The sequence below is a fragment of the Miniopterus natalensis genome, chromosome 1 (assembly GCF_054644295.1).
Source record: "Miniopterus natalensis isolate mMinNat1 chromosome 1, mMinNat1.hap1, whole genome shotgun sequence".
In the NCBI taxonomy this organism is placed as follows: Eukaryota; Metazoa; Chordata; class Mammalia; order Chiroptera; family Miniopteridae; genus Miniopterus; species Miniopterus natalensis.
Window position 1 is genome coordinate 161,613,075 of NC_142081.1, and position 24,516 is coordinate 161,637,590.

At 43.4% G+C, this 24,516-nt stretch overlaps 1 protein-coding gene across 1 annotated transcript in view; it reads right to left on the bottom strand.

Annotated features, from left to right (window-relative positions):
- Window positions 1–629: 629 nt before the first annotated feature.
- Window positions 630–24,516, bottom strand: part of SLC4A4 (solute carrier family 4 member 4) — a 249,657-nt gene continuing 225,770 nt past the window's right edge. The window contains exons 18-24 of the mRNA XM_016207089.2: window positions 24,154–24,332; window positions 22,947–23,019; window positions 13,559–13,627; window positions 10,137–10,310; window positions 7,434–7,595; window positions 3,093–3,172; window positions 630–2,404 (exon numbers count right to left, since the gene is read on the bottom strand). Coding sequence (XP_016062575.1) covers window positions 2,299–2,404; window positions 3,093–3,172; window positions 7,434–7,595; window positions 10,137–10,310; window positions 13,559–13,627; window positions 22,947–23,019; window positions 24,154–24,332 — 843 coding nt within the window. The 3' untranslated portion in view covers window positions 630–2,298. The remainder of the gene's footprint in view (window positions 2,405–3,092; window positions 3,173–7,433; window positions 7,596–10,136; window positions 10,311–13,558; window positions 13,628–22,946; window positions 23,020–24,153; window positions 24,333–24,516) is intronic.

A 24,516-nucleotide genomic window follows, 5' to 3' on the forward strand; every position in this document is an offset into this window, starting at 1 on the left:
GCTAATTCAGAATAAATTTTTTATAATCAGAATTTTAAGAGGAGAGAATTATAATTTAATTAATATAAGAATAAGTAGGAGTCAATATGTATATATTATAAAGCCAAAATAGGTGGGTTCATTCTGTTTCTGTACTCTTCCAAGAATCTGTTTTAATTAGGATATATATCACAAAATATGACTGTATGACTCCAAAGTATGGATTCGACATTTAAAAAGTTTTTAATGCAGACTGGCCAATGTTGCTCAGTGGTTGGGCATCAACCCAGGAACCAAGAGGTCAGGGGTTTGATTCCCAGTCAGGGTCACAAGCCTGGGTTGCTGGCTAGGTCCCCAGCAGGGGGCGTGCAGGAGGCAGCCAATGGATGATGTTTCTCTCATCGATGTTACTATCTCTCTATCTCTCTCCCTTGCTCTCTCTCTAAAAAAATCTATAAAAACGTATTTTTAAAAAAGTTTTAATACAGATTCATAATACATAATTCAACCTATTAAAAGCATTATATTTAAATAAATAGTAATTTAGTTAATAAAGATTAATTAACTTTTTTCTAATTTTCAATATGGTACTTTGAAGTGTATATGTGTATGTATGTGTATGTGTGTGCATGTACACACACGCATACACATACACACACACAGGGTGTCCCAAAAACTGTATACACACTTAACAGCTGATAGCTCAACTGATGTTTTTCTTTTCAGATTTAACCCATTGACATTATTATTCAAAGTGTGTGTGTGTATATATGTACACACGTATATTCTAAATCTCCCAATCACAAGAAATAGTTGCCTTTCCATCCTAAAAAATGTGAGTCTTATTAAAATGTATACACACATACCTCTGCGGATCTATCTGTAGTCCTATAAACACTTTATAGATAGATATGTAGATGGTCTATTGATATTTCTTTGATTTGGTATTGTAAATACGGGCTACTTTGTTGTATCAATGATGGTTACTGTTCCATTCACCCTCATTTGCCTACCAGTAAGTCTCTTGGACCTCTGATGGATTTTTCACATGTGGTTTGGGTTTTATGGAAACCGACACAAGAGGCTGGGTAACTTTGCCCTTCGCCTACCACCACTCTCCCTAACTTTGCACGTATGTGCACCAGCCACACACAGAGTATATACACAAACACACAAATATTTCAAAATGAAAAAAACAACCTAACAATACTGCATAGGACATGGACTTGGTAATACAATTAGCATCCGTGCCTGGATTCTACTATTATCAAGCATCAGTTAACCCCATTACACAGGAGCTTCTCCCTTCTCCCCATCTCCTTCATAGAACAGATAAATTTCTTTTAAAGAAAGGGGAAAATGAATGCTTAGAAACATGGTGTTTGTCCTCTGATCCAGCCCTCAGGCTTACCCTAAAGATTGTGGTTTTGTGTGTGTATGTGTGTGTGAGTGTATATATGTGTGTAAAAATCACATTATATACAATACAATTTTTACAGAAAGCCTGGCAGCTACAAATAAGAGGTAGAACTACTCAAAACTATGTTTCCTGCTGCAGGAAAAAATTCATTTTTTTTTACAGTAATTAAAAAAAAGTTTAAAAAATCGACAAAAAAATAAGTTGCAGGTTAGGCCCCATAATTTAAACAACAAAATCTAGGAAGAAAAATGTTCTTCAAATGTACTTAACAGATAAGTTCATTAAAGGGTTAAAAAAAGTTGCATAGGAAAAAGGGACATTCCAGCACTTGCTACAATGATGGCAATAGTTTCTCTAGGGGGAGTAAAGTACCTTTAGTTTTTCTTTTTTTGATAACTCTAGGATTAGGGTTTATAAGCAAGAGCAAATTAGGATAGCAGCACTTTTCCAGTTCTGGAGAGCTCTGCAAGCGAGAAGAAACTGTCTGGAGGCCCAGGTTTGTTCCGCCAGACAGAAGGACAAGCCAGTGAGCACAGCTCCGAAGCCGAAGTGGTAAGTTCCTTCAATATTTGAATAAAAGGTGTTACCGAGTCCTTAACACTTCTGCCCTCTGCTTAGGGGAAAAGGACCGTGTCTGTGCGTGTCTTGCGTGACAGAGGAGTCTGGGTGTCAGAGGACGCGTCTGAAAGTATAACAGACGGGGTTCTTCAGAGGTTGGTTTTCGGGAACGGCGCACTCCTGTCTCAATTTTACCTACGCAAGGGAGGAGCGGAGATAGCACTGGATGACTCGGCCAGTGACCAAAACCCAAAACAAAACGAGAATTAAGAAATAAACCACCAGACGAAAAACGAGACCATGAACAACAAAAGCTGTTAGTTTGAGGAAAGACAAACAGGCTACAATGTGGTTTCTGTTCCCTTGTTCCTCCAGAAATCATCGCTGTCGTCAGGCTCAAGTTCTATTCGGATCTGAGGCACCACTTGTACTGGGGTTCTCGGGGGGCTGGCGGGAGAGAAAGGAGAGGGGGGTAAGTGCATCGATGTCCTCCATCGCCCCTCGCGCCCACGCATCCTGCAGGAGCCAAGCGTGTGCTCCTGTGTTCTCTTTAAACACTCACCTCCTCTTTCCGTATTAGAAACAAACATTTTTAACTGGGATGGAGGTACCAATAGTCAAGATATTCAAGTAAAAGGGTCATTAGCTCCCCCACCTAGATTAAAACAACAACAACGACACAAGAAGGCGGACCGCCAGGTGGGGGATACAGTCAACTTCAAGGGCAAAAAGACTTACATGTAGGAAACATTCAGGGATTTCACCTTTTTGACAATCAAGGAGGACCTGAAATCTCTAGGGCCCTGTTACGATGGAAGGAAACTCTTGAAGAGCTGCCAGGAAATGCAGTTACCCCTTAAGTCAGAGATGACGCGGAAACGGCAAGAGCTGCCACTGACCCTGGGGTTTATGGTAATGATACTGAAAGGCCCCGGTATTCCTAAGAGTAAGTAGAGTAGGCCCCTTAGAAGGTTCTCTACCAGTAAAACCTGGGGCAGGTTTGGTGGCCGGGTAATTTATTAAGATACATTGTAGGGAGGAAGGAGAACAGGTGCTCTGCCAAGAGCCCGCCACTGACTACATTCCCGCGGGGAGTCCCACAGAGCCCGCAGGGAAAACACCGGCCGTGCTTTACCTTGGCACACCCAGTGACTGCAGGAAAGGAATTTTATCAGCATGATGTGTGGCGTTCAAGGAATGTTGGTGATCTTTCTCCTGGAAAAAAAAAAATTTTTGTTAATCATAAAGAATAGTTTTGGATAGTATGTAAAACCAGAGTGAAAATAAAAATGCACCTCCACACAAATGGATGCATCTTTCACAACTGGAAGCATAAGAAAGAAACATGGCATCGAGGTAAGAATCTAACTACCATGATGAAGCCAGAACCATTTAGTTCCCTTTACTCAGTTTTCTAGGAAGGACCACTGATGTTCTCTTCAGTGAGGAGGTAGGAGGTGAACCGTTTTTAGAAAATGAAAGCATCTACTTAATGCCTTATGCTTGCTCTTGGATTTCCTTATATATTCGGCATTCACAATTTTGTCCTGTTATTTATGGGGGAATAAAAAGATTTTGAAGAATCTATCATCATCTATCTATCTATCTATCTATCATCTACCTATTTATTTAAAATATCTTTTTTTTTTTTAAATATATCTTTATTGACTACAGAGGGAGGAAAGGAGAGGGAGAGAGCTAGAAACATGATGATGAGAGTCATTGATCAGCTGCCTCCTGCATGCACCCCATTGGGGATCAAGCCCGCAACCCGGGCATGTGCCCTGACCGGGAATTGAACTGCGATCTCCTGGATCCTAGGTCGATGCTCAACCACTGAGCCACACCCGGCCAGGCAGAAGAATTTATTTATACTGCAACCCTGTCAATTTTGTTTTTTCATGGATTATAAAAGATAAATATGACATTAGAAAAGATGTCAGTTAGCCCTGGCCTGTTGGGCATCATCTGGTGCACCAAAAGGTTCCCAGGTTCGATTCCGGGCTGGGGCATGTGCCCAGGTTGTGGGCTCAATCCCTGGTAGGGTGTGCAGGAGGCAGCAGATTGATGTTTTGCTTTCATATTGATGTTTCTCTCTCCCTCCTCTCTCTCTAAAACTCATGAAAAAAATCTTTAAAAAAAAAAAAGATGTCAGAATGATCATGGGTGATTTGCTTAAGTAAATTTCTAATATGCCAACTTTCAAAGTATCCTTTTTAAAGGGTTTTTGAGAGAATGAGGAACACTAGCACTAAATAATCTAACTGCCATGAACTTTTTCCAGGAGCCTCAAATTCCACCTGGTGATTTTTTTTCTAAAGCAGTCTTTAAACTGTACTTAGAAGGGCTCTACCAGTTTATGATGTCGATGGACATACATGCTGGGCTCTTTATAGGTCTTCGTTTGTTATTAATGCCTTAGAGATGAAAAATGAAGCCAGAACATGGTTTGGTGAACTTGAATTCAAAAAGAAAAAACTAACTAAATCCCACTGACAGGACTGAAGAAATTAGCCTCATTTATAAACTAGAAGTTACATATAGATTGGACACTAAATGTGAGAGTGTCTTAATTCTTTAAACCTACTGGGGACCAGGTTCCAAGATGGTCCCCAATGCCCCCTGCGCCTCTGGCATCCATATCCTTGCATCGATTCCTTCCCACACCGTACCGGGGTAGGTTTGTGTGACCAGCAGACCATGGCAGAAGGGATGAGATGCCACTGCTGAGTTCCAGGTATAAAAGGCTGCCGTTTCTACCGTGGCTTCACTCGCACTGGCTCTGGTAGAAGCCATCTCATGCATGGGCAGCCCATGGAGATGCCGCAGGCCAAGGAGCCGAAACCTCCTGCCAACTGCCCCGTGAGTGAGTCTGGGAGCAGATCCCGGCTCCAGTGAAATCTCCAGACTCAGTCCCAGCCGCGAGCTCGACTGCAACCTCGAGATACCTGGACCCCGAACCACCAAAAATCAGCTGCTCCCAAATTTCAGAATGTCAGGAACTGTGTTAGGAGACACGTTTGTAGTTTCCAGCGGCTACATTCTGTAGTCATCTGATACACAACGATAAATAGCTGACAGACCTATTTTCATGGCAGACATTCATGTCACACTCGGCTGGGTTAGCTGTCGCCGAGGCTGCAGTGAGTGGCACTGTCAAACGGGGGAAACGTCTCGACTGGCTCTTTGCCTTCATCAGATCAGAAGACTCTGAAGTGCATCTGGGTCTTAAAAAATACATTTTCTTCAAACGGGAACTCAAAGTGAAAGTGGTTTGGAGGCAGCAGCTACTTGCTATTGGAAAAGCATGAGATATATTCCGTAATCTTACTACAGAGGTTTCCCCTCCCCCGCTTTAAGGGGCCTATTAATTCCAAAAGAAAAGGTGACGTGTCAGAAATCGTTACACCTTAGCCACCAGGCTATTACCTAAGGGGAAAAAACAGCGCAGTTACACGGGTAATTTTGAAATAACAGAAGAGGAATGAAGACATTAGGGAGAAAATGCACAAATCTTATAAGTTATACCTAAAAAGTTCTGTTAATATTTGATGATTGCCAATTAAATTTAAAATAATAAATCATTCCAAATTCTCAATATTAACAATTGATTCCTTGATCGCTGAGAGCCCATGCTGCAATTTCTCTTTTGAGCTGATTTGGTCATTGGCTGAAGCCTAAGGAAGACAAACAGTAACAGACAGTGAGGTAGTCCTAGAAGCCGCGATTCTAAATTCCAGCAGAGAAAAGGAAAATCGGTGAAAACGCGGTTATGAGTGTAGCAACCGAAAGAAGGTGGAGACAACTTGGATCAGAGGAAAGGCGACCAAACCAAAATGTAAAAGGTTATGGACAGAAGGGAGGAAAGGGAAGCGCGAGGGGTGTACAAATGACGGGGTTTTTTAATAATTCAGTGTAAATCTTCGCATAGGAAAAAAAAAAAGAAAACAGATGGAAAGTTAATGTAAATGATCGTTCTAAAGGTTTTTTCTCTGCAAGTGCAAATCATATTAAAGCAGGGAAGCAAGAGGTTAGTTCTACTCACTGTCGGAAGGTTTGCTATCACTTAGGAAAGGTTGCTGTTCCATGATGTCCATTGGAATTTTAATACTTGGAACTTTTTCTGAGTATGGGCAGTCAGACTGTGAAAGAAATTTGTAAGTTTTAAGCAAGGTGTTACTATACAGGCCTCCCTACCTCCCAGTCCTGATTAAACGTATCATATTATCATTTACACTGTGCTAAGGAGAAGAGCCTTAAGGACAGTCATTCCCACTGGCTAGCTTTGCCACCACCTACACCAGCTTTCTCGCTCGCATCTGTTTTCCTCTCTCCTGAGCTGACGGGATGGAGTCAATTAAAACTAGAACCGCACCAAATGGAAGTCACCACAAATGGGGACAACTGGAAAGCTTTCTGTAAGTAAGTTGATTCCCAATCAGCAAACATTTACGGGTTTGTTGTATTGTGTACACTTAAAAAATGACTTAACATTTCTCAATATTTCCTCACCTGTAAAGCAGGAACAAAAATATATACTATAAAGAGCTGTTTTGGCAATTAAGGACAAGTATGCATGATCGATCAAAATGATCAACTATAGAGTACACACCAAAAATTAACTACACTCCCACTTTAGATGGGATACTGCACTGTGTGAAAAAAAATCCAGAACAAATCTTCACACAAAAAATGTCATTTTGGCAGTCCTTTCAAAAGGCTACTGGAATAAGCTCTGTGTGTGTGTTAAATCTCACCTTCCCTCCTAGCACTAATTACAGACTCCTAATGGAGCACATGTAATTCTATGAAATGGTCCTGAGGGAAAAAATGGGCAATTATTTTATTTTTCAACTTAATCACCCAACTGCAGGCGCATCACCTAGACTCTGAGACTGACTACTACAATTATGTGAAAGACCCTAAAGTCCAGTTCCCTTTCCTTTTTATTGAAGGGTTACAGAGAAATAATCCACAATCATGTCAAGGCCCAATGCAAAGAGATGTCCAACAGCGGAGAAGGGTGGCTGAGAGCCTTCTCAAACGTAGGTCACAGGCGGCGAGGGCACCCGCATTTGTCCACATTGGCCTGAGCATTACATCCAGCGCAGTTACCGCAAATGTAAATCCTGGGCTGCCAAGAGCCAACCAGATACACTGGACAGCATTACTAAGCAAACTCTTTTTATCTTTGAGACTGGAGTTCCTTAGACGTGGTGAGCTTCTTTAGTTGGGTTTTTCAGAAGTCATTTCATCATTTTCAGTGTATTAATGGTTAAAGAAAGGCGTCAGAAAATATTTTAAAAAAACACAGAGAGACAATAAAGGGCAAAGGAAGATGAAGACTGACATGTAACACGGACAGGTAAACACTCCTGGAACTCATCCGCACGTCTCACATAAGGGACAGAAAACCTGATTTTTCACGTTTCTCTCTTTAGCTAGCTTTACTCGGGAATTCTGGAAAGCTCCTTACGTCATCATTGTCGCTGTCCAGGCTGCCTTTCTTCTTTTTCTTTCTCTTCTCATCTTCCTTCTTTTTCTTGTCTTTTTCTGGAATGACATCGTCGAGGAAGCTGAGGTCGTGCTGGGAGAAGAGGTAGTCCATGCCTTTTCTGACAGCTACAAGCGCCAAGATCTAAAAGGATAAACATAAATCCCATGAAAGAAGCCCTGTCGGAGGAAGGCCTAACCATACAAACGCTGCGCCATGAAACCTGTGCTGTATCAGGCCAGGCGGTGGTGGAGCTCATCCTGCTTATGAGAACTTCTATCAAGTGGGCCATGAACCTTTTCTTCATGGAGAAAGCTGGTTCATAAAGGTCTAAATTGAAACTCACTTTGCTTTGGTCACTGAAATGTGTAATCAAATTCACTTAGGATTTCAGTGTGAAGGGATTCGTTTTTAACCTACTTTCTTCCATATCAGCTTTTCAATAAGACAACTAAAAAGTTAAAGGAAAAAAAAAAATAGCCTGCATATGATTTCTAATTATTCACAATTAAAACATAACACAAGTTTTTGAGAAATCAAGAAAATCTGTGCAACAGGCAGGACACTAAGACCTCTTCAACGTATTAGTTGGAGTATGCACAGACCATTTCATCTACTGGGTGACTTCAAGCACTGCCGTGGGCTGAGTACTCTCGGTGTTTCAGCTGCTGTGCTAAAACTCTTTATTCTCACAACAAACCCAAAGAGTAGAATGATGATCTCCATCTCACAGCTGAGGAAACCGAAGTTTAGAGACATAGTATGTCACCCAAGATCACTAAACCAGAAAAGGAAGCGTACGGAGGGCCCAGCTGTCTGCCTCTAAAATCAGTCCTTTTAAACTCCATATCTCTGATTCTATACATAGCTCTTGAGTATGCACTAGGATACAAGCGTCATGGCTCTGCCTCACATAAACAGTTGTCTTTGCCTATGTGCCCTCTGATAACAGTTTCTTCCTCTCCGAGAGACGTTAATAAATCTGCCCTGCTGATCTTACATGATTGTTCTGTGATCCAAAAGAAGCTCTCAAAAGATAAAAAATACATTAGAAAGGCAAACTTGTTTTATTATTTAGCACAAGCAGTAAGTGATTTACTGGATATATTTCAAATCTATCCAGATCGAACTTTGTTTTTTCCCTAGCTTTAGCAAAACTAATAGATAGGTAGATTATACCAACAGGCAAATGGGAGTCATTTCTCACACTCAGTGTGCTTTTCAGTAAATTAATAGAGTTGAAGAGGGGCGGGGGTTAGGGGCTGGGTGGAAAGGTGAAGGGACTAAGAAGTGCAAATTGGCAGTTACAGACATAGTCACAGGGACGTGAAGTACAGCACAGGGAACACAGTCGGTAATATTGTAGTAGCTGTGCATGGTGTCAGGTGGGCACTGAAGTCTCAGGGGGAACACTTTGTGAAGGGCACGACTGTCTAACCACTATGCTCTCCACCTGAAACCAATACAGAGCAATGCTGAATGTAAATTATAATTGAAATGACACCTGACTACAAATAGTATTTTATACCATTTCTCCTCCTCCTCTGGAGAAAAAAGCAATTATAAAACAACAAATACCCATAAAACAAAATAATAATCCTGGCTAAAAGAATTTTTATAAAAAGTAAAATATGGTTTATGTATGAAAATTCTGCCTCCAAAGCCCTTAGGGGTGACAGAGCCGACCTGAGGCTGGCTTTGTGACATGTTGCGAGTTTTGCACACGCGGTGTCCATGCAAGAAATGGAAAGCTACGGTGAAGTATAAAACTCAGTCATGAAACCAGACACAGAGCTAGCGCTTTCTTTCCCTCCTTTCCCTGGTGATTCGGACGGGAGCATCCGTGTACCCTGCTTCTCATGTCAGAGCAAGGACAGAGAGCCCAGGCGGAACCTAGCATGGTACAAACTAGCAAGAACTTCAAAGACTAAACTTCTCCCTCCATTTCTCCTAGTTCCCTGGGTAACCTCTCATAAGTTGCCTGATTTGTTCTCTATTATTTGGACTGAAATGTGTCATGGTTTGTTAGAATGATTCTATTGTACAACAGTATTGGGGGGTGGGGTAGTTTAAATAGTTTATTGATTTTTTAAATTTTTTTTTAGATTTTTCTGAGAGGAAGGGAGAGGGAGAGAGGGAAACACTGAGGCAAAAGCACAACACTGATCAGCTGCCCCCTGCACACCCCCACAGGGGATCGAACCTGCAGCCTGGGAATGTGCCCTTGACCAGGACTCGAACTGGCATCCTCCTGGTGCTCAGGATGACACCCAACCAACTCAGCCACAGAGGCCAGGGCCACAACAGTATCTTAAAGTAACTAATGTGTACTGGTTTCCACTATGTGCCAGACATTTTGCTGTAACTTTGGTATCCATCACTGATGCCCAGAGTAACAACAATGCCACCTTCATTTTACTGATAAGTTAATGGCAGCTCAGGGAGGTTCATTGATCAGCACGAACCAGGGCCGGTATCTGAACTCAGCTTCGTCTGACTCTGAGGTCCAGCGGAGACAATCACAGACACAGGAGCCTTAAATTACAACTGAACAAATGGAAGGGATTTGGTCAAAGCTGGAAAAAATTGGAACCATACCTAAAAGACACCTGTGTCTCCCACATTACGATAACCACATGACATTGGTATGACCTCAGGGGTAGGTTCGATGAAAGAAACCCCTACCATGACTGGAAAAATGATAGCAGCCACGGTTGACTTGAGGATCCAGAGCAGGGCTAGACACAACACTTGCAGGAAAGTGAACAGGTGGACCCTGCGCAGGGGGACGTGGCGCAGGTAGATGAAGTCAGGCTGATGCTTCAGAGGCATCAGGAGCAGCTTCAGACGGTCCATGAACTGGGGGGGAAGGGGAGGAGAGAACGACGCATTAGTTGAAGAGCTGGTAACAAAGGCGTTTCTATTGTGCCTAACTACCCACTAGTGATTCACATGCTATCATTGGGCCACGCTGTGCCTTTTTCAGAGGACAGTGACCCGGGGGTGCAGAAATTTAGTCCAGCACAGATAGATATTGTAGGAGTCTTCCAATCTTTATTACTTTGCAGAAAGTTATTCAGACATGAGATACAGTGGCCGCCAAGAATAAAGTCACAGCACAATATAAATTCTAGACGCTCATCTCTGTATTTACACTATCTGGGTCTTGGGACAGAGGATCTTGTGACTTTTAATAATGATATCCTGAAGCAAGGCAGCTCAGTCCTGTATCTCACTCTACCTTTCTGTCTTATCTGACAGAGGCGGAGGTGCAGCGGTGGGTCGTGAGGTTTCAGGGATGCTTCCAGGATGTAAAGGAAGCATCCACCTTGAGAACGGGAATGCACGGCTATTTCAGAAATTCCACATTCTCTAGGGCATAACTCAGCTAACACATTCAGCAACGCATTGCCCATTTTCCAAAGGAGAAAAGCCGTATGAGTATTAACTACAGTGAGTTTCGGAATGTCAACAGCTAGACATTTGAACCCTGGAGAGGCGATCACACCGTCACGTACAAACAGGTGCTGAAAAGTCTGCTGAGCAGCCGCGTGCCAGGCGCTGTGCTTCACAAGGAGCTGCTGAGTTTACACGGAGGAGGAGGGGGTGTCAGTGCCTAGCACAGGACCTTTAGGTGGAAGGCGCTCAGTAAGTGAGCGCTGAACTGAACTGCTGTGTAACAAGAGCTCTGAAAGGACACCTCTGCTTTCTTTCTGGAAGGAAGGGCGAGTGTAAAGTAAACTAGACTATCACAGACAATAATCTCCGAGTGATTTTCTAGCTCAAGTGTTTTCTTTCCACCACCAGGGCTATTTTTGATGGGTGGGGGCCTTGCTGCTTATAAAGACTGGGTTCCAAAACTTCTTGCTAAAACAAATCTTGCCAAAAGTTCTAAAGGAGGAAGGCTCAAGGGGAAAGAAAAAGAGAAAAGGCAATAGGGACAACAGCACCACAGAATTTTAAAAATCTATGATCTTTCCCTTCAGCAAAGGATTTTCCACTTCATTACAAAACAGATTTTTTTTCTTCTTCTGTTTTATAAACGTGTACTGAGTTCTAACCACCAAGCAAGCACCCAGAAGGCATAAAACCAAGCTTCGTATCTAGACTGGCCTTTTAAAGCTAACAAAAATAAGAACTTCTAATTTGGAGGGCAAATTAATTTCATATTTTTCCACTTAGAAGAGTAAAATATATTTACAACGCCAGGTACAAATGAAATATTTTTATACATTTATCTTCCCAAAAGTTTCATAGGCACAAATACACACACATTCATTCTAGTCCAGTCTCTGAAGAACCACCCTGTGTTGCATAACAAGTAGCCAAATGGTGAAGAAATCTACTCAATGGGCCTAAATAAGGAAAAATAAAGTAGCCTTTTGTCTTTGGGGAAGTCTGGCCACTTGCCCAGCTCTATCTGACTCTAAACCAAGTTAATCTAAATTCAATAAATGAAAGCCAGGACTATCATGATGGGGTTTAAATAAATTGTTATGATGTCCACAGAACATGCCGTCTTTTCCCATTAAAACCTCACTAAGTATTAAATAAGGCTACAATTAACAAGGTGCCAGGAAGCAGAAAGGACTTCCAGTCTCCTAGTGCCAAGTAAATTAAACCTCGATTGAAAGACAAAGTCCCTTACAAAGTTTTCCCTAATTTTTTAAAAAGGGGGCCAGTTTTACCAAAGTTGTGAACAGCTGAAGGTTTCAACAAAAGTAGCACATAAGCCACACTGACTTTATTCTTTCATTGGTTCAAAACTTTTTATCACGGAACTCAGTCACGTGACAAGCACATCGCGTCAGAACAGGCTGCTCTTCGCGTAGAGCAAAGGCAGCTGGCAGGCAGTACCTTGAAGAGCACGGAACCGGCTGGTTTCCTCCCGAGACAAGGGGAGGGAAGAGGAGGGAGGGGGGAGGGAGGGAGGGGGGAGGGCGGAAGGGAGGGAGGGAGGGAGGAAAGGGAGGGAGGGAGGGAGGAAAGGGAGGGAGGGAGGGAAGGGGGGGAGGGAGGGAGGGAGGGAGGGAGGGAGGGAGGGAGGGAGGGAGGGAAGGAAGGAAGGAAGGAAGGAAGGAAGGAAGGAAGGAAGGAAGGAAGGAAGGAAGGAAGGAAGGAAGGAAGGAAGGAAGGAAGGAAGGAAGGAAGGAAAGGGGGAGGGAGGGAAGGGAGGGAGGGAGGGAGGGAGGGAAGGAGGGAGGGAGGGAAGGAAGGAAGGAGGGAGGGAGGGGGAGGGAAGGAAGGGAGGGAGGGAGGGAGGGGGGAAAGGGGGAGGGAGGGAGGGAGGGAGGAGGGAGGGAGAGAGGGGGAAGGGGGGAGGGAGGGAGGGAGGGAGGGGGAAGGGGGGAGGGAGGGAGGGAGGGAGGGGGAAGGGGGGGAGGGAGGGAGGGAAGGGAGGGAGGGAGGGAAGGAAGGAAGGAAGGAGGGAGGGAGGGGGAGGGGAGGGAGGGAGGGAGGGAGGAAGGGGGGAGGGAGGGAGGGAGGGAGGCAGGGAGGGAGGGGGGGAGGAAGGAAGGAAGGAAGGAGGGAGGGAGGGGGAGGGGAGGGAGGGAGGGAGGGAGGAAGGGGGGAGGGAGGGAGGGAGGCAGGGAGGGAGGGGGGGAGGGAGGGAGAGGGAGGGGGGAGGAGGGAGGGAAGAAGGAAGGAGGGAGGGAGGGAGGGAGGGAGGGAGGGAGGGAGGGGGGAGGGAGGGAGGGAGGGGGGAGGGAGGGAGGGAAGAAGGAGGGAGGGAGGGAGGGAGGGAGGGGGGAGGGAGGGAGGGAGGGAGAGGGAGGGAAGAAGGAAGGAGGGAGGGAGGGAGGGAGGGAAGGAGGGAGGGAGGGAGGGAGGGAGGGAGGGAGGGAGGGGGGAAGATCAAAGCTCTCTTTTCTGGTCAAATGACTTTTAACAGCCTATTTTAAACGGTATGTATGATAATATTTGTGAACACAAACTAACTTTGTTAATTAAATCAGAAAATGAAAAGTAGGTGAATGGTAGAGAGAGTAGAAAATAAATGCACTTTAAAGACTTAGCAAATAATTAGCATTTTCCTTCAAAGATCTGCTACTGGAGTAGCCTTGCTAGTAAAACATGACTATGCTTAGATGCTGTGGAAAACTTACCTGGACCCCATTAAGGGATGCTACCCCCATATACAGGAACACGCCATAGAGTACAGGCATGGGAATAAACTAGGAAAGAAAAAAATTGGAGACCAGTTAAAAAATAATAATAATAGTAAAGATAGTCACGGAGAGGAGTAGTTTAAATAAAAAGTAAACCTGAAACTAAAAGATAGGACATAATATAGTGATCACTACTAATTACTGTGCTTTACTAATCCTTGATAAACTTCTAAACCCTTTGTATTAGAAATAAATGGAGGGTGAAGGAGACTTTCAATTTTCATTTCATGTCCGTTTGTATTTTTTTACAGTGAGAATGCGTGACCTTGGTAACTTTTTTTTTAATGGGAAAAAGCCTGTCTCCCTTTCCCCTTACAAGGAATGACTGTGTAAGCCAGATGCTTGCTCGGGCTGTGGGCAGGAGTGGTAGAGGGTCGCCTCGCTCCTGAGACCAAGTTCTTTTCCCAATAATCTGTAGGATTTTTCTTTAACAGTTTGCACCAAATGATCTATCAGCTTGGTATTTAAATGCTTCTTTCAATTAAGAAAACATCAAACGACTGTCCCCTTTCTTCCCCTCAGGAATATGGAGGAATACCTAATGAGAACACGGCTTGAAAGGACCAGCAAGCATCTGCAAGCAATTAATTACACACAGGGATTAATACACAACCCTAAAAACTAAATTAATACATTTCATGCTTTAATTAGCAAGCGTCATTTTTACATTAATACGAAGTGTTTTAACACTGGGAAGTTCCACTGTGATGTTCTTAGGTTTTATCTATTTCTAGACTGTGGAAACGTCCCGGGTACTGCAGGGACTGAGCAAGTCGAGGACGACTGGCTGCTCTGGGGAGCAGTCTTCTATCTGGGCGACAAGAGGCTCTCACGCTTCTATTTTGAAAAGAAGCTCAAGGAACTGCAGGGGTTTTCAAAACTAAAATGCTAAAACTGCAAACAATTAAGTCCAATTTTACCTAATCTACATAAAGGGGGCCGCTGTAGCCAGGAAACAGCATGGTTTTAGAGTAATTTTTAAAGAACTACTGCATGTGTCAAGTGAAGCACAATTTCTATCGGCCTTTCTTTGTGATTACACCTAAAACAATTCTGGATCAGAGACCCTTCGGCCACCATTGGGGAAACAGTAAATTCCAAAACGTGACGAGTGTCTCCAATTGTTCCTGGTCAGTTACAGGAATTGCTCCATCTGTATGGAATAAATACACTTATGTCTTTAAAACTTCACATGCTTCTAAAAAAGACTAACAATTTTAACACAGGTAATTTCACCTTCAGCTCAAAGAAAAATATGTAAATGGCACTGAATGTGGAGAGAGGTGGGGGGACGGTGGGAGTGGCGGGGAGCCGAGTCTGCTGCAATTCCCCACAGTCACCACAGAGAGGTGACCAGACCACGTTCAAGCACTTGAGTTCCGACGTGTGCCTTTATTTCCTTTAGAATGTGCATGTTTCCTTTCCTTACCATTACTCTGTACAAATTAACAAAAAGATAAAAAACGAAACTAACAATGGCACCGTTTTGTAGCTTTGACACCTTTTTTAATTTTTAAAATATCTTCTACAGGCAGGGGTACCTCCATTTTTCTTTAACTCAGGATGATTTCCTTCTTGTCATGTTATTTCTAATTTCTTGGGAAGAAAAGAAAGGTGAAAGGGGGAAAAGAGGCGTACAGTTCATGGGAAACTGGTTAGAAACCCTGCAGTAGTTACTTTTTAATCTGTATAAAGTGTTTTCCTGGCTTGAAAGAAAGTAATCACATAGGTGGTCCCGGTCTGATGTCCACCCCTCACCTCGGCCTAGCTAATATTTTCCTCTAATGTAGTTCTACTGCCAAAGGGAAGGCAAGCTGTGCTTGTGCCAAGGCCTATTCTCTCTGAACTTACGATGACAGACGTTACTGAATCTACCACAAAATAAAATCAGGAGTCACCCATAACTCAGAACGGCATGGGGAACGAGTAGGAAAAGAGCTTTAGATAGGAAGATGTTTCTAAAAATTATCCCGTGGTGAAAAGGAAATAATATATACAAGGAAAGCTATTAAGACTTTTGGGCCAACTTCACCGTGATACAAATGTCTTGTGAAATTCACCATTTTCTTTACGATAATGCAGTGTCTCAATAAAAATTGCCCAGTTTGGAAATCTTGATGAAATGTAACAGAATTACTGGGTTAGAGGATATTTTTTTATTGGGTTTGACTCATGAGTCACATCAGAAGGTCAGTCTTTAAAAATTCATCACAATAGAATCATTCATCACAATAGAAATTTCCCTGAGGATGGAAAGAAGAATGTGTTTTTAAAAGGTGGGATCCCATTTTATGTTAAAATAATATAATATACATAGTAATAGCAGATAGAAAGTTTTACAAAGCAAGACAGGAGAAATTAAAACACAAGGCATACTAGGTTTATAGGCATATCAAGAGTTTCCATGTGATAAAATCATGCAAAGAAAATTATATAAATATTATACCCAGAAAGCCAAAAAGTATAATTATAAATAAATATTGCCATGACTTTAATAAACATAAAAATGAAAAAATTAAGTGCTTAATCCTATAACCATACAGAATAATGAAATTGAGGTGAAGTCAATGAAGGTGAACATACTCAGACCAGGTCAGATTCAGACTCTGTCGCTGAAATTTTCAAATTCTAGTGACTGTCATTCCACTTTTCACTTCTCCCTCCCTTTGATTTTCTGATAGTGTTAGATTATTTCCATAAGAAAAAAATGTGAAAAGGGTGAGTCTAATAAGATAGATAGATTGACCCTAGCCAGTTTTGCTCAGTGGTTAGAGCACTGACCTGGGGACTGAAGGGTCCCAGGTTTGATTTGAGCCAACGGCAGGCTCATCCTGGCCCGGGCCAGGGTTCATGCAAGAGGCAACCAATGGATGTGTCTCTCTCACATCGATGTTTCTCTCTCTCTCTCCCCCACTCTCTCTGAAAAGCAATGGAAAAATATCCTCAGGTGAGAATTAAAAAAGAAAAAAGATAGATTGTAGTTATCCACAGCACAGACTTCAGCACAGGAGTGAGGCCTCCCAGCAGAATTGTGTGTGTGTGTGTGTGTAAAACCCTAAATGAGGTCCCAATTGAGAGCATGAGCACAGAAATCAGACAGACCTGGGTTCCAATTCTGGCTCTACCTGCTGTGGAACCTACAGAAAATTATCAACTTCTTTCCTTGGGATTCTCATCTATATAGTGGTTATGCTAAAGATCACATAGCATAAAATGTCTAGTTCAGGGGCTGGCTGATAATACTCAACAAATGATAAATGTGGCATTGATATCATTATCATCAGGACCTTTACTGCCAACTCTCTTTGGTCCCTCCATAGTGGGGGTGGGGCAGGGCAGGGTGAAGGGGGACAGAAATACAGTCCAGAAGGAAGGCTGCAAAGGTCAGACTTGAAGCCTTGGTTTTATTTAAGCTCTACAATATTGCCCTTTCAACTGTCTTTAGGAGCATGTTATTAAAATAACATCCTAAAGCCCTTAAGCCTTACAAATCTGGGCTAATAAGAAGGTCGCTGACTTGCAAAGTGGTCACTAGTCATTGAACAAACTGTGGAGTTAGGTAGGATGAGTCTGTGAAAATGCCACATTTCTCTCTGCGTAAGAGAATTAGGAAATGGATCAAAGAGGCTGGGAAAGATCCTCTCATGGGAAACGAAAGCGAATGAACTCTTGGATGGCAAGCCCTGTTTTATTTTAAAAGGCGGTAAACTCTGGTGGTTATGAAATCAGCCCTTGGAGCCAGAACTGCCTAAGACCAAATCCTGGCTCTACCGTTTTAAGAATGTTGTGACCTGACAAGTCATTCATAATTTTTCTTATCTGTAAAATGAGTGCAATTATTAATATAGTTTTGTGAGTGTTATTGAAAAACTAAATGTTAAAAATCTGTACAGAGCCCTTAGTCCAGTGCCAAGCTCAGGAAATGGGAGCTGCTGTTGCATCATGACGACGATGGTCCTCTCCCTGCCATTCGCCTCCGTTCCCGTGCTCATGGGCAGAGCTCGTGGCATACTGCAGGAGGTCAGCCGATGCTTGCCAAATACAAACTAAATGCTGTCCTCCACATTTCAGAAGACTAAACATCTCAAAGATAAATTCTGGCCATTCCTCACGTTAAACGACTTCAAGCAAAGGCAGCAGTGAACTTTGCACGTCTTTATTTCTCGAGGCCTGCCCGGAGAATGAAGAAAGCAAGCTCCAGGAGCTGCCTTTCACCCCCTCGCTGCTCCTCAGTCCCCCACACAGGAGCCCCCGCTTCACAGGCAGCGTGTCCGCCACAGAGGCAGGGGTCTCGGCGGCGCACCAGCCTGGAAGCCAGTTATGCCCGCTCCCCGGCGGCGCAGCGTGGAATCCCTGGTGAGATCTGAGGCATGGAAGACGTAGCTGGCGAGGTCAAGGGGCATCCTCGGGACCTGAAACTACTACACTATGACTCCTTATATTCTTCCATGTAAAAAGACAGGTTTTGGCAAAGAGATCAAGACAGAGGTCACAGGCTTCCTGTTCAAGTAAGCCTGCAGAACTGGCACAGGGACAGCGACCCGCACAGCGTAACGCATGGGAGAAAACTGTGAGGGTCGTCTGAGGCCTCTAAATTCGTGAGGGATTAAGGGGTTGAGCCATTTCATTTTTAAAAGTAAAAGTCACACATTTCTCTTGATCCCATTCATTTTATCTGCCTTTTAAGGCAAACTCTTAAGTAAAAGCATTCTCTAAAGTTGTCACCTGGTTCTATAAAACGCACAGTTCCACGGCGGGGGGAAAGGTTCCCTCTTCCAAGGTAACCCTGTCATGCCTTTCTGTGTGAATTCTGAGGTGAATTGTTAATCTTGACTTTTAATTGTAACTTTGATTCACTTGTAACTGAGGTTTTAGTTTAACACTACCCTCAACATCTGCTTCTCCCTGTACTGACATTTCAGATGAGCTACAAGGGCTCTGAGGTGAATGCATATAACTCACCAAGCTTTAATGATAAAAAGGACACATGATCTAAAATCAGCTGCCCTGGCCTGGCCGGTGCGGCTAAGCTGGCTGAGCATCGTGCTGTGGACCAAAAGGTCCTACTTTCACTCCTGGTCAGGGCACATGCCCGGGTTTGGGGCTGGACGCCCAGAGGGGGCAGGCTGGAGACAGCTGATCAATGATTCTCTCTCTCTCCCTTTCCCATCTTCTCTAAATCAATAAAAACATATTTAAAATAAATAAATAAGTGAAATTAGCTGACTTTATCAGCTATGATTCTTGGAGTAAAGAATGGTCTTAATAACTTAAGGAAAGAATCACGGTAGTCACTGCTACACTATTTTATTCTTGTTTTTAAATCTAGGTTTCCCACAATATGTTGGAAACTATATTAACAAAACAAGTTCATGTCCCGCATTTTGGGCAAAATCTAGCATAAAAAACGTTTGCTGGACTGTCTTTTCCTCTGACTCCTACGATGACTCTGCACTGACCCACGGTGTGGGTGGAAGGAGCCAGAATGATGGACTCTGGCCGCTGAGAGGGTGAGCCGAAGCCGGGGTCGCGTCGGGGAGGCAAAGGAGAAGGGAGCTCACGCTCGCGACCCCGCTGAGCCCTCACAGCTCTCTCTTTCCGTTCTCTGTCTTTTAATTTGTTCCTGTGGATACAAAGTGCTTTGCGTATCTGAGGCAGAATCATTGTAAAAGGAAGCGCAAAAGGGTTGTCAGCTTCCATTCCTCTGCAGCCGCATCTGGGGCAGGGCGAGAGAATCGTCAGGAAGAGGCCTTGTTGAAAATGGGAGTTTTGCACCTCATCCGAAAAATAGCAATTTATTCGGTATCTATTCTCTGTGTCCCTTTGGGATCACACATGATCCCTCAGCTGACAGATTCTCCGAGATGAAAGCCAATCTGCTGTAACAACAACAGAACAACTTTTAAACATATCTGACTTTTTGCATTAGGATTTATACTTTGTTAATAAAAGTAAAGAAAAGAAAAAGAAAAAAAATGGGTAAACGCATGTGAACTGCTGGAAAGATCTGTGTATTACCCTGTCTAGCAGGGGCCAAGCACAGGAGGCCCCATAAGGAAACACTGCAGTGCGTCAAGCGAGCCCACCTCAGGGGCCCAGGAGCAGGTTCGTCCCGGGACAGCTTCCCACGCACGGGTCAGACCTGCCGCAATGACCTCTCTACAAGCGGTCCCGCTGGCTACGCGGCAAAAAGCGGTCACTAGATGTCCCCCCAGCTGACGGCTGGTGTGCCTGGGACAACGGGAGAACATGAGGCACTCTGGCAGTGGACTCGATGCCATGAAACACGACAGCTTCAGCCCTACCCAGCAGCTTGCTGTGCGCTGGGAAAAGCAACGACAGATTTCCCGCTGTCCCTGCAGAACTGGGATTTTCAACCTGCGTGCTGCAGAGAGTGCAGCAAGAATTTTTTTAATTTATTTGAGAGAGAGAGGCGTCCATTGGTTGTCACTCCCCAACCCCGCCCGCCACGTGGCCTGACTGGGAATTGAACCCACAACCCTTTTAGTAGGGGACAACATTCAACCAACTGAGCCACCTGGCTGGGGCTATTCCACAAGAATTTTTAAAACATGCAATACCTGATTATGTAGTCAAGGACACTGACCTCTTTTCCCTTAGACTGTCAAACAAAAAAATGACAATAGCCAAGCACAACAATAGCCATCTGGTGTGAAACAAAATTATACTTTCTTTTTTTTTTTTTTTTTGTCAGTTTGGCAAAAAATTAACACATTTTTTGGTGTCCCACAGAATTTTAGTAGTTTATGTGCGCCACAAGGTAAAAAAGGTTGAGAGTCGCTGCTGTAGAACATAAGATCTGTACCTTTTAAGGTCTTCTCTCTATAACCAGAAATGACTTCTTTAAGGTTATTTTTAACTTTACAGCTCCATGTGCTACATGAGATGCATATTCCTTCATGACTGCAGCCTTTCAAAAAGGAACTGAACCAGCCAACTGACATCATGGAAACCAAGGACGAAAGATGAATATTTAAATCGTTTAACTGTTTACCAGGCATTTTGTGCATAATGCCTGCACCAATCTAAGTATCCCAAAAGCAAAGTCAGTCTTACCTCTGTGCTAAGGAATCATAATTCCCCTGTCCCAAGTTCATGTGATTGGAAACGGACATGTCAGTGTTCTGACCTGAGAGGACGGGAAGGTCGCTGCCCCTCACCAGCTGCCCTGCATTGTATGAATCCTTCACAGGCTGTACCGCTCCATTATTTGTGTCATTAAATAAGCATTTTAAAAACCTTACAAATTAGAATTGTTTAAAAGTAAACAAAAATTGTCAGAAAAAAAATTTGGAAGGATATTGTTAACAGTCATTGTTTATAGCTGTTAAGTTTACAGGTGACTTTGGTGCTTTGCAATGTGGTTCAAAGCAGAAGATACAAATTATCAATAATCGGCTAGTATTGTTTAGGTAACAGGAAAAAATGCTGTGTCACAAGAGAAAATGGGAATTTTCATGACAAGTATGTACTAATCTTAACCTGTTTTAGTCCTATTACTGTTTTATTTTGTTTTTTAATAGGAAGAAATTTTTTTTAAGATCCTTTTCACGCCCCACTCCCCTCCCTCTGGCAACCACCACACTGCTGTGTCCACGAGTTTCAGCTTCATATCCCACCTACGAGTGAGATCACATGGTTCTTGGCTTTTTCAGACTGACTCATTCCACTCAGCATAATGTTCTCAAGGTCCATCCATGTTGCTGCAAATGGCAGTCACTCATCCTTTCTCATGGCTGCGTCGTGTTCCACTGTGTACTTGTACTAAGTAGACTTTCACATATAGTTTATATTTACCCATTTAGGCAGACATTCACCCCATCAATCAAACCTATACATTGACTCCTAACTTCCTAAATAATCTACCAGATCATTTTTCTTCTTCAAAAGTTCCATTCTAGCCCTGGCCAGTGTGGCTCAGTTGGTTGGGTGTTAGCCCTTGCACCCACAGGTCGCGAGTTCAATTCCTCGTCAGGGCACATGCCCGGGTTGTGGACTCAATCCGTGGCAAGAGGCAGCCCATCAAGGCTGCACTCTCACATCGATGTTTCCCTGTCTCCCTCTCCCTTCTTCTCTCTAAAAATCAATAAGCTACTCTAAAGAAATCAACTCCAGGCACGCTCTTGGGAGGATGCCCATGCCCTTCCCGTCCCCTTTTCCTCTGGCATGTAACCTTTGCCCTTCCCTCTCCTGCGCTCCAAGGGCCCTTCCTTTGCTTCTATAACTTTGTTCCCGGGGCCTATGCAGCCCAGCTGGCCCACTTCTACTACCTCTGTAACTTTCTAAATAAACTTGCTCGCCCGGCCGGGCGTGGCTCGGGTTGAGCATCGACCTAGGATCCAGGCGATCGGGGTTCGATTCCCAGTCAGGGCACATGCCCGGGTTGTGGGCTCGATCAATGACTCTCTCATCATTGATGTTTCTCTCTCTCTCTCTCCTTCTCCTTTCCTCTCTCTGAAATCAATAAAGATACATTTAAAATAAAAAGTAAACTTTCTCTTATAGTTTGGGGGGAGAAAAAAGCTCAATTCTAAGTTTTCTAATCATAAATCAGTAATTTTACTCTATTCACCCTTTGTGAATATTGGGCCTTCTCTTTCAAAGGAAATAGAGATAGTCATTAATAATTAAGAACAGGAGCAAAGCTGCAAAATGATTGTCCTGAGTCTGTCATGTTATCCGGGAGTCTGTGTGGGGAGGGCAGCAGTCAGAGATGAGTAAATAGAAAGTGATGGGAAGAAATGACGTAAGGAAACAAGGGGAATAAAATATGTGGGGTGAAGGGAAATCAGTGGGATTTAACTGTATGAAATTGCCATTTTCACAGGTCAAAAGTCTGAATATTGCCTGGCCGGCATGGCTTAGCGGTTAAGCGTCGACCTAGGATCCAGGAGATCGCGGTTAGATTCCCGGTCAGGGCACATGCCCAGGTTGTGGGCTCGATCCCCAGATGGGGGCGTGCAGGAGGCAGCCGGTCAATGACTCTCAGCACTGAAGTTTCTATCTCTCTCCCTCTGCCTTCCTCTCTCTGAAATCAATAAAATTTAAAAAAAAAAAAAAGTTTGAATATTGGTTATTTAATATGGTTCAACCAAATAATTGCAATGATAATAATAATAATAACAGGAGTAAAGGAGTGAGAAGAAACTCAAGATAAGTTTTTAAAGTCTCATTCTGTCTGACCACTGCTTTGTGCATTACAGAACTAAGGAGAGTCCTGCAGACATTTCATAAGAAATTCCACTCTTCACATACCCAGTTATCTGTCAGCATTCGAGGAGGAGGAAATATTTCACATATTTACCTTCAAGATGGGAGCCATAAAGACTGACAGGCCAGTCAGAATAAACACAAGCGTTCCAGTGACTCTTTGTTCCCTGAAACGAAATCAAAAGATTGCCAATCTACCTCTTGTTTTTGCACCTGCAAAAAAGAATATCCATTGACCGAACCAATGTTTGGCTAAAACAGCAAAGGTGTTGATATCATATGTAATTAATACCTCAAGGACAGCATATAAGTTCAACATAAATACAAAATTCTCTAAAAACTATTGCAATAGGTGATTTGAATTCATCAAGAGAAAACTGATTCTGCTAAATCCTTTGCTCTTTTTAGAATCAAGAAAGAAAAAAATCATTTGCTCTTGGTCCATCAATTACTGGCCTCTTTGAAGCCCTTATTTTTTAAACAACTTGAACTGTTGTGTAATTACACCTTCTTTCACAGGAGACAGATATTACATTGTCCCACATTCTAATTAATAAACAGCTCAGGGAAATTTCATAAGTGCAATTAAATCTCATCAGTCTAATTTCCAAATCGACAACAAAAGTACTTTCTAACAAATATGATTCCCATACAACACCCCCTCCCCCGGCCCCCAAGAAAGAATCGCCCAGTGTTGAGGCGTGGGAACCCACGGCTCTGTCATGTGAGCTCCTCGCCCCAGCACCCAGGGGCAGGGTTTGCTGTAAAAAGTACACAACAGTGTATAAAGGTCCTGTATAGACCTTCATGGCCACTCAAACGTAACAGCTGGAGGTCAAAGTTTCTCAATGCTTACGGGGACAGAAAATGAGCTGGAAATAATAATTCTTTTCCCTTCACAGAATCTTAAAAATCACAAGCAGGCTCAAGAGTTTTAGGGAGTCTCAAAGGAGCTGAAAGATTAAAGGGTTTGGCCTTTACATATTATGTGATAGAGTAAGTCCCACAGCGCCAAAAGGACCCGCGGGTTGAAGAAAGTGAGTGACCTGATTGCATTTTTACATTGTATCACTTAGCCTTTCACGAATCAAAGAAAATTCATTTATCATAAGAAGTGAACTCAAAAAATTACTGAAGACTCCCTTCCTGATGACAAATTTAGTCGTTTCAAGAAAAGCAAGTACAGGAGTAAGTTAATCATCCCCGGCCCTTTCTTCTCCGTCTCTGCCCGGTTCCTTATGACTGACGCGTGGACGTGGGCGCTGTGCTCCGCAGAGCCATTGTTTCCTGACTTAACATACCTCACCCCGAGAAACTTTGGCTGCTCTCCAGGTGCAGAAGTCTCCGTCTCCATCTTCAAACTGTCGATGTGAGCAATGGAGATGACAGTAGCAGCCACGTACCAGGGGAGAGCCATGAAGGAGCACACCACCATGAGGATGGCCACCCAAAAGAGATCCAGGTGATAGCCAGCCCCTTTCTGTAGAAAGAGGGGACAAAACCATGGGAAGGAAATACTCCGACTGCTATCAAGTCACAGTTCCAGACGGGAAATAAGATTAGTAAAAGAAACCAACTCACTTTGTTTGATGAAAAATATTTACTAGAAGGGAAGCTCCTTGCCTGAGGGGACTTGATTGTCCTCATATTATTCGCCCTAGCAA